This window comes from Berghia stephanieae, chromosome 3 (assembly GCF_034508935.2).
Source record: "Berghia stephanieae isolate SIO BIC M18660-M18661 chromosome 3, UCSD_Bste_1.3, whole genome shotgun sequence".
NCBI lineage: Eukaryota > Metazoa > Mollusca > Gastropoda > Nudibranchia > Aeolidiidae > Berghia > Berghia stephanieae.
This window is the reverse complement of record NC_088362.1, coordinates 54,452,090-54,466,132: the sequence shown is the minus strand read 5'-3', so window position 1 is coordinate 54,466,132 and position 14,043 is coordinate 54,452,090. Positions and strand designations below refer to the sequence as shown.

Genomic DNA, 14,043 nt, shown 5'->3' with positions numbered 1-14,043 from the left:
ATTCTTTATAGTTCTCATTGATTGTATGTCAGTGTGACAGTCTTTAGGACACCGATTACCCTAATGCGGCCACAATTTACAATGTGACGGCCACAAGCCCGTTAAACGCAGAGTGGGGTATTGTTGTTTGCAAGTAATGCTATGGTTTTAATAGGATATCTGTCTCCTATTAAAATACATTCCTGTGTTGGATTTTGGATTAAATTCATGTCTTCTTCGGATTTTGGGATATTTAATTTTCATGGATTGTGATTGTGATTTTCACGACTATTAATGTAAGTAAATGCCCAAATAGATATTTTTATTCATTTATTCTTTATTTATTTTTTTTAGTTTTGTTTTGTTTTGAAGCATTTATTATAAGAAATATTGTACATATGCACTTATACACCAAAGACTATATCCTTTCAACTGCTTATTATTATTATTATTATTATTATTATTATTATTATTATTATTATTATTATTATTAGTATTATTATTATTATTATTATTATTATTATTATATAATAATAATAATAATAATAATAATAATAATAATAATAATAATAATAATAATAATAATAATAATAATAATAATAATAATAATAATAATAATAATAATAATAATAATTAATAATAAGTGCATTGAGTGAAATCCCAATCATGGTTGCCCAAATAAAACTGGCGCTAGAATCCCGACTACCTGTCTAAACGAATGTTGTTTGTACGATACATACTAACTACACGTTCAATATCGGGGGCAGAAAATATACGTTTGGTTTTATGAAATTAAAACAGTAGTCCCACATTGTTCTTTGATGTTATTTGTGGTTGCATTTGCTTTGAAACTTACGCATTATATTGTGTTACATTGTTTACAAAATATTTCTGGTACTCGTATGCATGTGTAGTCAACGGACCACCGGTCAATCGTGTTCTTTATTATTTTATTATTAATTTTGGCTTGACATCTTACATATGTGAATTTGACAGGTTGTTATGGATTGTAATTATAACATTAAGTGATTTTTAAACATTTTTACGGCGTTTTAAATGTCTTTCTTGCATTCATTGCCGAGCACCTCCACTTTTCTGTTACTATTTTAACGATCAGCTGATTTTCTCTTGCCTCCCCTTTAATTTCGCGGACTTTTTTCAGAACGAGGCGTGGGAGTGGCTAATATCAAGAGGCTCAGACCCAACGGCTACACTTAAAATGTAGGACAAGACATGACGCCCGCTAAGCGCTTTATTATGCGGGTTTTTTTTTTTCGAAAGACAATGCTGCCATCGCTTTGCATAAAAAACATAGCGAGAAAATGTAAATGAGGAGCCATTTCCAATGACCCAGCTTTGTTACCAGAGGGTACTATTTTAATGATGATGTTTGCCTGTTTTTTTTTTTTCGGGTTTCCGGCACTGATTACAATGATTATAATCTAGGACTATAATCCATGTGGAGGTATCTCTAACCCGCAGCACAAACTAAATGCCGTCTTTTGTGTTTTCATAGAACTACAGTGACAGGGAATAAAAGACATAACAAGTGACCTCTCTGCCCACTATGGGAGGCCAAGAGACCCCATCCATGAAATCAATTATTGTTTGTTTTTGTTTGTTTTTAAGGGTTTTACGGCACTTTCAACATATTTAAGTCATATCAGCGCCAGTAAAAGGAAGAAAATTGGATAGTGAAAAGATTCTAGATGTACAATTAAAAAGACTTGAGGAAAAATAAAGACAAAGGGGGGTGGTTTAAATAGGGAACAAATGTAGATTCCAAGAGCAGACCATCAATCTAAATGTCTCACCCAGACACCAGCACAAGATCCCACTAAGAGGAACACACTCAAATGCCTACAACATACATTCAAAATAATAAATATAACAGTACATATAAAAGAGATGATTTACAAGGAAAAAAATATCATCTCCCAAGACAATAATTATGCATTTGACTGTTTCCCTCCCAGCGGCTAAGGCTAGGGCAAAACCAAGTAATCTCATTCCAAGACAAAGACAGAAAGCAAATTGGAAAACAGATATAAGGGGATAGAAGACACAGTAAGTGCCACCCTGCCCACTATGGGAGGCCAGGAACCCCACCCAGAGGAAAGCAATTATGCAGTTGCCTTCCAGTACAAGGATACAAAGCCACTTGCAGAGCTGCCTACTTGAAAATCTAAAAATTCGTAATTTTGTAGTCGCTATAGAGGTAACTTTAAAAATCAACAAGAATTTACCCTCACAAAGATTAAATAACACTTCAAAATCCTTAAAATAATGAAGTCTGGCAGAATCTTTCATTTTCAATAAGTTTAAATGACAGTCTGAGATGCTCAGAATTGATGTAGTCAAAATTTCGTAAGTATAAGAAATTTTCGGAATAGTAGGCAGGTCTGCACATGGTAAGGACACATGATGTAGAAGGACAGAAAAGATCGTAAGGCCGTTGACCATTAAAGGCTTCATCCGCCCAGAGGGTCCAAGAGGGTCCTCCAACCCTACGGGAAATTCCAAAATAAATTTGAAGACAACAAAAGAATACAGAGTATCTTGTTTTATTAAAAACAATAAATAATAATGGGTTTAGTAGTAAAGAATAAATCTATTTCGGTAAAGTAACAAGTTTTCCAAAGTATACATAATTAAATATATATATATATAAATATTATCTGATGGCTAAAAGTTTATTCTCTATTTCTGTTTAAAACTGTTAACATCAGTTCGCTAATAATAATACGAGGTGTGTAGCTTTCTATGAACTTTATGTCAAGCAAAAGTGATTATAGAAACAAAATTAAATTATAATTCACAATGAAAAAACAAAAACAAAACGAAATAATCAATCAAAATAAAATAAAATAAAATAAAATAAATGGAGCATAGTGTAAACAAACATGCTTGAACTGATGGTAAATTGGTGAATAATAAATTTATTTATTTTGGTTGAAATAATAATGTAAGCTCTTTATCGTCACTTGATATTTTATTTTTTTTTTAAAACAAAAAACAACAGAAAATGAGATTTATTGTGATCTAGACAAAACAAAAAATTCTATTAGTTATCAACGGGAGTCATATTATTTAAAGGATAACAATTATTGTTCTGGCTTAGCAACTTTTTAGCACTCAGCGAGAATGGGAGAAAGCAATGAGCAGAGTATAAATATAGATTTTCATATCCATTTTGCATCCCGAGACTAATTTACTTTACGTATATGTGATATTCAGTGACGTGCACTGATCCTCTTACACCAATTGAATATGAAATTTTGGTATTTTGTTTTAAGACTTTGGATGATTGTAGAAAATTTAGGTCATTTCAGTGCCAGGAAAAAGGAAGACAATGATATTGTCACAAAATAAAAGATCTAGAATTTAAAGTGAAAATGTTGGGGTAAGCGCTGGTATATATAAAGATAAAGATCTGGACAGGTGTGTTTAAACAGTGCCAGACAAAGTAGAGAGAAAAATCCTAGACAAAAAAATAAATTAAAAAATAAAACATTTTTATTATCTTACATCAGTGCCTTCAGCTCAAATTTTTCACTTTCCTATATTCAAAATCATAAACAAAATGGAGCATAGTTTCAAGTATTTGTCCTCATCTTTTTGTATTCTACATGTGTTTGTAAAGATGCAGAAAAGACTTTACAATTTTGTTTTTGTTTGTTTTTAAGGTTTTTACGGCGCTTGCAACACATTTAGGTCATATCAGCGTCAGTAAAAAGGAAGAATATGAGATAGTTGAATCTAGAATTACAATTAAAGCACCCAAGAATAGGTAAGACAAAGGGGAATGGTAAAAATAGGGAATTGGTGTAGATTCCAAGAGCATACCATCGATGTACTTAGTTTGAGATCACCTAAAAGTTTCATCCAGACACGAGCACAGGTCCCCACTAAGAGGAATACACTGAAAAGCTTACATTATAAATTCAAAACAACAAATATAATAATAATAATACATAACAGAGAAATGATTTACAAGGAAAAAAATATCATCTCCCAAAACAATAACTATACATTTGACTGTTTCCCTCTCAGCCAGGGTATCTGGCCAGGGCCATGACAAAACCAAGTAATCTCATTCCAAGACAAAGGCAGAAAGCAAGTTGGAAAACAGATATAGGGGGATAGAAGACATAGTAAGTACCTCCCTGTCCACTATGGGAAGTCAGGAACCCCACCCAGGAATTTACAATGGAAACATAATTTCTTGTCAAAATTAAATCCTCCCGATGATCGAGTAACCTCTGTGGTGTACTGGTAGCACGTCTGACCAGTAATTAGGAGGGGTCTGGGGTTCGATCTCCCATCCAGACAGGCTGATTTAAAAAAAATAAATGATTTTTCTTTTTTTTTTTTTTTTCATTTTCTCTCTGCTTTGTCTGCCATTGTTTCATAAAACCTATTTAGATTTTTATCCAGAATTAAGCTATGCACTTTGTAAAGGTGGTTGAGAAAAGGTAAAACAAAAGGGTACTGTACTGATTCAGAAACAAAAGTGACATGAGAGCAATTTATCTGTGTGTCTATGTAGTATTGAGACTCCTCAATAAGTCAAATGTGGACACAGGCACACGATTCTCAACAAAAGAGATACAACATGCAAATGTTTATCTTATAAACATCAACACAAGATAGAAGTATTTACAAACTAAAAAATATTGTCTGTCACAAATACGTACATCTTTTTCCCTTTTGTTGAAGGATCCCAACAAGGGCCTAGGCATAAAATCGAGAGTCTTATTTCACGTTGAAGCAAATTAGATTTAAGGAGGTTTTCCACCAGGAGTCAATTTTACCCTGATTTCGATATAAAACAAACCACTCGACTTTTCTCAATTTTGAATGAATTTGTTTATGAAAAAATACACCCGTATGTCCTTGCATCTGACACAGATGTGAGCAAAAGAAAACTTGAGTCCTGGCACATTTCGAGTAAAGAATAGGAAAACTTCTTCAATCCTGAACTTATGTATAATTTTAAAAATTGACGTGCATGAAATAAAGAATAATTCTGGGTTTTGGGTCTATCTTTTGAAACAAATTTACAAAGCTTTATTGCCTTTCCTTGAAGTTTATGAAGCAGGATTCTCTTGTAGAAAACTGTAACATATGATGTCAGTCTACAGAAGAATCAAGCCCGGATGTAATGAGTTAATATATTTAATAAAGCAACAATTAAATATTTGTCAATGAATTCAAAAAGGAAGAGAAATAGTGTGACATAGGGAAATAGATTAAATATCTACCCATTCATTAAAAAGGACAATAGTTTTTACCCTTTATAAAATATGAAAGAATGCTATAATATGCTATAATCTACAGTACGTCACTCTCCCATAAAACAATATACTTCCCTCTTCAATAAAACAATACAGAATTAAGTAGGTTGGGCGATAGAATGTCAATTTCACAGGGGGTATAATACAATAAACAACAATAGGGTAAAAATAAATTTAACAGCTGGCATCTTTTTATTTTTACAGGCATAGTTCTCATACATCACAATACCAGTGATAATTTGGCTTGTGGAAAAAATATGCTACAGTAAAAGTATAATGTTGTTAACACTTTTGTGCCAAACAAGACAATATCAAGGAAAGAATTATCACCAATAATAAAGGAAATGAGTCATAATTCAGGTTTTTATCGTTAATGCGTCCACAACTCTAATAATTACCACACACTCTTCACTTTGCAATCAAACATAAAAATTATTGTTCTCAGCTCAAGACATGAACGATGTTGATATGATTTAAATAATGTATGTGATAATTTCAGATGTTAAAATATATTTCTGAATTTAAGTAGAAATCTGTATAAAATACCAAATAAAATAAACCTTAGGCAGCAATACAAGAGAATGCCTGGAACGACATTGTATTTTGACATTTTCCCCACGAACAAGAAATGACTGGAATGTCCTGCCACCAGAATGCTTAGAAACTTTCAAAACAGATTTGCTCGTCAAAGTAATCTGTGATTGTCCCTGTTTTGATTGGACTGTAACTGAAAATTTGCAGTGACGGGCCCGTGGGGCCTTTTGCAAATACAAGCCATTGAAGATTGAAGATTTTGTGAATTTACAAAAAGAGTGTCGGAAGTTTTTAAACTCTAATTTGGACATCAAAGAATTTTTTAAAAGTTTCTCTCTTGAGTTACTTTCACAAAGAAGTATGTAGTAACAAGCAATGTCAAGTAATAAGGTAGTCAATATAAATATCATGGTTTAAAGTGAAAAGGTATAAAAATGGAGTTATTATTACAACACTGGCTTCTTTAGATTAAAAAAAAAAATCATCACAAACTAAACTTTCACAAACTATTGCACAAATGGCACAAAATGTGTCATAATTAATTTTTTATTAATTGCTGAAAACGAGTGATTCATTTGTCAGAGTCAAATAACATGCCTCTTCAAAACAAAATGGATGAATATTAATGCACGGTTTCTTAACTGAAGCAATTTATCTCTTCCATTGAAAATATTAGAACAATATAACAGTGTTGGCTTCAAGCCGACCAAAATTTTGGCAGGATAAAAATGGTACATCTCAGAGAAATGTAAATATACAGCCTTTTTAAAGGATTGGAACTATAATAACTACTGTAATGTAATTAAGTCAGAAATTAAGAAAAAAAAAAGAAAAAAAAAAGGCAGGCAGGCACTTGTATTGGTTAAATGGTCAGGAGTGAGATAAACGAGATAGTGCTTAAAATAGGAGAGTGAAAGAAAATTAGCAAAAAGGTGATAGGAGCCAATGTCACAAAGGGCAGCAAAAGTTAACTGGCCAAAAAAAAAACTATACAAGAAAAAAAAAAGATGATAAATTGTCGATGAGCTCCACATTTGGACCAAGTCAGACCGAGGCCAAAACTGAACTGACACATAGAAGAAAAAAATTATCAAGATATTCATTTATTCCCAGATTTCATTGTTCTATCAATGTCCTAGAAATTATTTATAGAATGATATAACCTTGTTTAAGTTTACATTGGCAAAAAGATTTGGGCTAAAAAAATTGTAAAAATTATTCTCTCTCAAAAGTGAAGAGTACCTAAAGCCAAAAGAATAGCTTATTGATGAAAATTTAACATTGCAAAGCCTATTGAGCATAATGGAGTACCTTGAACATCACGCTATGTAAATGGGCAGATTTCAACCATCTCACACAATATATGTCATTTCATGTGAAAAAAAAAAAAATCTCACCCAAATCACTTGGATTTTTTTTTGCTTTATTTCTTTTTCCCTTTAATGAACTCCTGGTCATTTTTTAGTGATACCAATGTGGTGTTCAGCTGAATTCAAAATAGGTAGTGGGTAGGCCAGGGAAAAAAAAACAAAAACAAACAAATAAAGAACAAACAAACACATCAAGGTTTGTTATCTATGAACAGTAAAAGGATTAAATATCTACACATGCTGAAGAAGTGTAAGGCTCAAAGGGTTAAACTGACAAGGCATTTTGCAAGAGCAGCAGTAAGAAAAAAAAAAAGTGTAGAAAAGCGTGTAAAAAATTAAGATGAATTAAACACAATTGTCAACATGATCCATTTGAACTCACAAGAGGCTCAAACGATAAATAAATGCCTTATTTTGAAAACACTGTTAAACAACAGATCAAGTAGAGAAAGTATAGAGAGGAAATAAAAAGAAGGGAAATGAGAAAGTAAAATAAAAAAAATAAAAAATGCATCTGAAAAATAATAAAACTCGAAAAAGAAACATAACCTTGGACTATTTGTACCAAAACAATATCAGTGTCGTCAGTTTCAAAATCCTGTAAAATAAGGCTGACTGGTCCCTGTCTTGGAAACTCGATAAAATATACAGGGTATTACAGGATATGGTAGAATTATCATGCACTTTTTCAGTTCTAAAGCATTATAATTCTAATGAATCAAGCAGGGATGCCTCTTACTAAAATTTAAAAAAAAGCCTGAAAAATAATACAGATCATTAATTCTTATAAGTTCAAAAGCAATAATGTATTAAAACTTTAAAAAAAAAGAAAAATTAATAATAATAATAAATAAGAATTAGAGAATGATAGAAATTACATTTCTGGACGAAGTATAAAATGGAAGAATGGATAAAATAACAAGTGCCTATATTAAATATATTTGGCTCTCATGAAGAGGTCTAAAATGTATATGAAAACATGAATAGAAAACAGGTAAAAATCTGGATATCTCTAGATTTGTTCGGAGATAACTGAAATCTCCAACTTTATCACAGTGATTAAACAAAGAGAAGGCCACGATGCGAGCCAATGTCTGTGTGTCCCCCATAACCTTGATTGATTACCCTAAATCACGAACAAACAACATTTTGGTCTAATTGCAATCTTTATATTTGTCACAACATTAATCAAAATACATTAAAATTCAAAACCTTCATTCTCAACGTTGTACATAACGCATAGTATCAAAAGAATATCGTCATAAAATATTCTTAAATTTAATAATAATAATAATAATAATGCTGAAAACTTATATAGCGCTATAACTCCGAGACACCAGACTCTAAGCGCTTAAATTACAAATTACTTTGGCTGAAACATACTCATTCACACACACAAGCACACACACACACATACACACACACAACACAACACACAACACAAACCAAACCTATCTTGCTTCTCATACCATCTACTAAAATCGAAACAAATATGTTTTAAGCGAACGTTTAAAAATAGACAAAGATTCTTTTTCACGAATGCTCTGCGGTAAGGCGTTCCAAATAGAGGGTCCGAAATGAGAAAAGGATCTCATTCCAGCATTTTTCCGAATTCGAGGGACAACTAGTTTTGTGGAATCACTGGCCGAACGTAAGGGGCGGGGTTTTGAATATCTTTCAATTAGTTCTGAAAGGTAGGAAGGGGCAGTACCTTCAAGACAACGATACACTAAAACACAAGCTTTGAATTTAATTCTTTTCTCAACAGGCAGCCAATGCAGGTCATGAAGTAGAGGTCCGGCAGAGTCGCACCTACGCTTCATAAATACTAGTCTGGCAGCGCTGTTTTGGACAATCTGAAGACGTTTCAGATTGTATTGCGAAACGCCAAACAACAGAGCATTACAATAATCCAATTTCGATAGTACGAGGGACACAACCAGGTGCTTGGTCACATCCTCAGATATGAACCGTCTAATGGAAGCAATCTTTTTTAGTTGGAAAAAGAGAGATCTAACCAAATTATTAACCTGATGCTCCATCGACAGTCCAGAGTCTAAGAATGTGCCAAGGTTTTTCACTTTGTCAACAATTTGAATAGAGGCATCCCCCAACTTCAAATCTGTTTCACTTTTCCACTTCCTGTTCCCCACATACAGCACCTCCGTCTTATCATCATTCAGTTTCAGTCTGTTCTCATTCATCCATTTCTTAACACTTTGGATACAATTTTTACTATTGGCTGATACTTCTTGTAAATTTCTCATATTGGAAACGCAGTACAATTGCGTATCATCAGCGTATTGATGGTAAGACAGACCAAAACTTCTGATGATTTTAGACAGAGGGCCAACGTACAAAACAAAAAGAACGGGTCCAAGTACTGAACCCTGGGGAACCCCACAATCAAGAAAGATTTCCTCCGATCTATATTCATCCACCGTAATAATCTGTTTACGATTAAACAAATATGACCTAAACCAATCAAGCGCTGCACCAGACACGCCATAAGTAATTTCAAGACGTTTGAGAAGAAGATTGTGATCAATAGTATCAAAAGCAGACGATAGGTCAAGCAAATTCAGCAAAGAACATGAACCATTGTCTATAACAGAGAGGAGATCATTAACAACCCTAACAAGTGCGGTTTCCGTCGAATGATGTTGCCTATAAGCAGACTGAAATTTTTCTTCAAGACAATTATTTTTAAGATGAGACAGTAATTGTTTCAAAACAAGCTTTTCTAAGATCTTAGAGAGAAAAGGAAGATTAGAGACAGGGCGATAGTTTTTTAAGTTCTCTTTATCGAGATCAGGTTTTTTCAAAAGGGGTTTGACATGAGCAACTTTGTAAATGTCTGGTACAGCACCTGACTGCAACGAATTATTAACAATACATGTAAATGGTGTTAAAATTACATCAATGCATTTTTTTAAAATGGCAGTATTTAAGGGGTCTAAATCACAACTTTTAGTTGGAGACGACATAATGCAATCACGTAAGTCAGCTTCAGTAATCTTTGAAAAATGTGTTAACGAATCACCATGAAACTTGTCAAATGTTGTTTAAGCCAGAGAATATATTCTAAAACCTTAAAAAAAAACACTTGATCACTGTTTATTCATTTTCATAATGTAGAACCTGTTCGTTTTCTAAAAGCAATTTCCAAAAGGTGTGAGAAAAAAGGCGGGTTGATTATTCAAAACAATCTTAGGTAAAAATTCTAAGTATCACTTTAATTTCTTATGTTTACAGAATAAGTTAAAAAAAAAAAAATCATATACAAACTTGCTTTATATGAACAAATGTATACATATCTTTAACTTCCAGTAAGTGTTATTAACAATACAACATCAACAATAAATAAGTCATAGTTACTAAAAAAAACAACAGATGACGAAACCACAACAAGGTATGCGTTAACTAGACAAGCTTGTGTGGAAAAGTTATCAATGACATATTAATATTAACATTGTCATGCAAATAGTCGTTTCTTAAGTGCTTTATGTACATCAGATTAGAGACAAATGATCATTCACCTTGTAAAGATTATCATACAATAACTTTGTAAAGACATGAAAAAACAACACAAATGAAATTGCTGCAAAAAATTGAGAGGTATGTGCTTTCAAACATTTTAAAAATACATATTTACTCTTTCAAATGTTTTTTGATCATGATTCCACTGCAATAATTGGTCTAAACTATTTTTGGCACATTCACATTTCACATTGAGCAACTGATTACAATACATTATCACTATTACCTACTTGAACCAAATTCAAAGATGGGATCACGAAGGATACAATAATACCATACCAGGATAAAATCATGCAGTAGACAAAAAGAAATTCAGCTGTTACTTTACCAAGTTAGATTTGTTATGCACACAGGAAATTACAACAAAATGACTAGGTCAGTCAATAAATAAATTTTGAAATACCCTGTTGACAGTGACAAATCTAAATCCAATTTAATTCATAAAAGAGAGCCATTACTTTTTAAGTATTTCAATATGCGTTGATTTTAAATATTGTATTGGCATGCTGCAGCTACCAATTGAAATATGTCAGAACTGCAGAAGACTGTTGCTTTCTAAAGTAGTTGAAACAATGTTTCAAAATTTGTGAACATGCCTATTTTTCTCCTTTTAAAAGAAATTCCAAGGAGGAAAGAACAGGAGTTGAATCAGTAGAAAGATGTGTTCATAAATAACAACAATAATAATAGGGGAGCATGAATGAATTATATCTAGTGTAAGCAGAGTTGTATAAGATAAAGATCTGAACAAGTGTGTTTGAAATGTAGGTGCCAGACAAAGCAAGAAAGAAAAATAGAAGAAAAAAACCATCCCAAAAAATCAGTCGACTTCCACTGGGGATCGAACCTCAGACATTCTGATTACCAGTCAGACATGCTAAGCACATCTGACTGGTAATCAGAAGGTCTGAGGTTCGATCCTCAGTCGAGGTCGACCGATTTTTTGAGACGGTCTTTTTTTCTTCTATTTTTCTTTCTTGCTTTGTCTGGCACCTTTCATACACATTTGTTCAAATCTTTATCTTATACTGGTGCCTGCTCCTTAATTTCTTTAATCAGAGTTGTATACCATCTTATTCTTTACTCAGATAAAATCAACAGAACAGCTCATGGCTGTTTCACCAGTGTCCCATCATCACTACCACCGTTCATCTCCCTGCTCTAGAATCTCCTCCTCATTTTCCTCCTGGAAATCCTCTTCCTCCCAGTTAACGTTCTGCGAGGTCAACAGAGCCTTCATCATGGATTCTAGCTTCTGGTTTTGTTCGCGAATGCTTTTTATTGAGCGTTTCATCTTTTTAACTTCTCCTTGCAGTTTTTCCTGACTCTCTTGAACTTTCTCTATTTCATCCTGAAACGAAGAAGGACAATATTTAGCAAGACAGTCAAATCAAAGACTGACACCATGCATTCCTGAGCCAAGTGTCCTTTATACATTTTCTCCTTAAAAAGATGACCACTTGATCATCATCAATTTTGTTCGTATTTTTTTTTTTTTTAGTCAAGGAATCCCAAGCCTGTCACAGCACATTATCAAACTTGACTGCAGCCCTTTGGAGACTGCCACTATCTCTCAACTATATTTTTAATTCATTTTTTTTCTTCTCTTTTTTTAAATGCCCCCTTAATAATTGCTCTTTTGTTTAAAAAAAATGTTATTAACCTAATTCATTGTATGCCAAAAAAAAGAAAAAAGAAATTTTGAATGATAGTCAACTCACCAACTCTGGGTTTAAGGCCTTCTGCAAAGCCTCAGAACTGATTGAGGAGGAGGATTTGATCATTCTCATGATAGGGTTGCTGGAAAGCATGTTAGGTTTGATGGTCTTCCTGCGAACAAATTTCTTCCTACGAATAATGGATGGGATGATTCTCTCCACATTCAAGACCAAATCGACCTGCATAGCTAAACGCTTGAGAACAGCCTGTTCCTGTACAGCTTTAATGTCATCGACAGCCAAACCGACCTGTGACAGGAGAAAAAATACAATGTATGAATGACATTTTTATGATGTAAGAAAAAGCTTCAGTAACATTTATCATGGAAAATCAGGGTGATGTTTCACAAATGCAATTTTTTTTCCCTGGTGAAACCATTTTGGTATCTTTAATCAGTAAGTTTCATTTTATTTTGAGAATGTCACAGGAAGTGAGTAATAACTTAACGCTTATCAATGTGACTGGGTCTCTTGATGTGTTTCAACTGCTCACGAAATAAATTTTACTCTCACACATGATGCAATACATGAAACCAGCTTCCTTCAGCTTTCTAAACAAACCCTAATAAAAAAACACCATCCTCAACATTTTTCTGCAACTATTCCCATTCTAATTTACTCTTGACACTTTTCTCGAAACATGAAAAAAGCACATCAATTGTCAAAATAAGCTCTTCTAAATAATTCAGTTTTAAATTTATTTTTAAAGGTATCTAAATTTTCCCTGTTTTTGGTATTGTATGAAAAGGAATTCGACAACCTAGATGCTGTTACTCTGAAGGATTTGTTGTGAAAAAAAGACTTAGAGGGTTAGTCTGTCATAAGATGCATCTTATTTGATCTTAGAAATCGATCAGGTCTATGATGAGATACAAGATCATTTTAAATAGGATGGTGTCAGGCCATGAAAGGAGCTATAACAAAAACATAAAATCTTGAAAATGCGCTGCTTCACCAGACGTCAATGCAGAATTTCCCGAACAGGGGAGAGGATCGTCACGTTTTGATAACATCACCAATCCAGCTGCCCTGTTCTGAACTTTCTGCAATCTTTGAATATTGTAATTGGGACAACCAATGAGAAGCGAGTTGCAGTTGTCAAGTCTACTAAGAATAAAAGAAGTGACAAGCGTTTTAGTGATTTCAGTGTCAATCAAAGACCTAATAAGACCTCTGTTTAAAGATGTTAGTGACAACTCTGGATAATTTTGGTGATATGATTATCATGACGAACATAGGTATTAGAATGAGAAACTTTGCAACCTGCTACATCAATTTTATCCATTTTAATACTATTCCTGCAAGATTTATTCTTTATACACTGCACCTCGGTTTTCTCTTCATTCAATTTCAATTTGTTTATATCCAAATAAATTCAATCTCTAACCAAATTCTGATCAAAAACTCTTGATGATGGGTGAAAATCTTCATAATATTGAAAACTATCTGATATATCTTTTTAAAATGAAACTATGAGTATCACTCTCTTAAAGGAGAAGTTATATATACTCCTTTTTAAAAGAGTTCATGATTAAATTCTATTCACACCTTCAGCTTAAAAGCATAGCAATAATAGTAATAGTAAACAAAATGAAAGCAAGATGT

At 33.0% G+C, this 14,043-nt stretch overlaps 1 protein-coding gene across 6 annotated transcripts in view; it reads right to left on the bottom strand.

Annotated features, from left to right (window-relative positions):
* Positions 1 to 11,775: 11,775 nt before the first annotated feature.
* Positions 11,776 to 14,043, bottom strand: part of LOC144968018 (transient receptor potential cation channel subfamily A member 1 homolog) — a 77,252-nt gene continuing 74,984 nt past the window's right edge. For all 6 annotated transcript variants that reach the window (XM_078905953.1, XM_078905952.1, XM_078905954.1 and 3 more), the window contains 2 exons: positions 12,442 to 12,687; positions 11,776 to 12,071 (listed from right to left, as the gene is read on the bottom strand). In XM_078905953.1, coding sequence (XP_078762079.1) covers positions 11,859 to 12,071; positions 12,442 to 12,687 — 459 coding nt within the window. In that variant the 3' untranslated portion in view covers positions 11,776 to 11,858. The remainder of the gene's footprint in view (positions 12,072 to 12,441; positions 12,688 to 14,043) is intronic.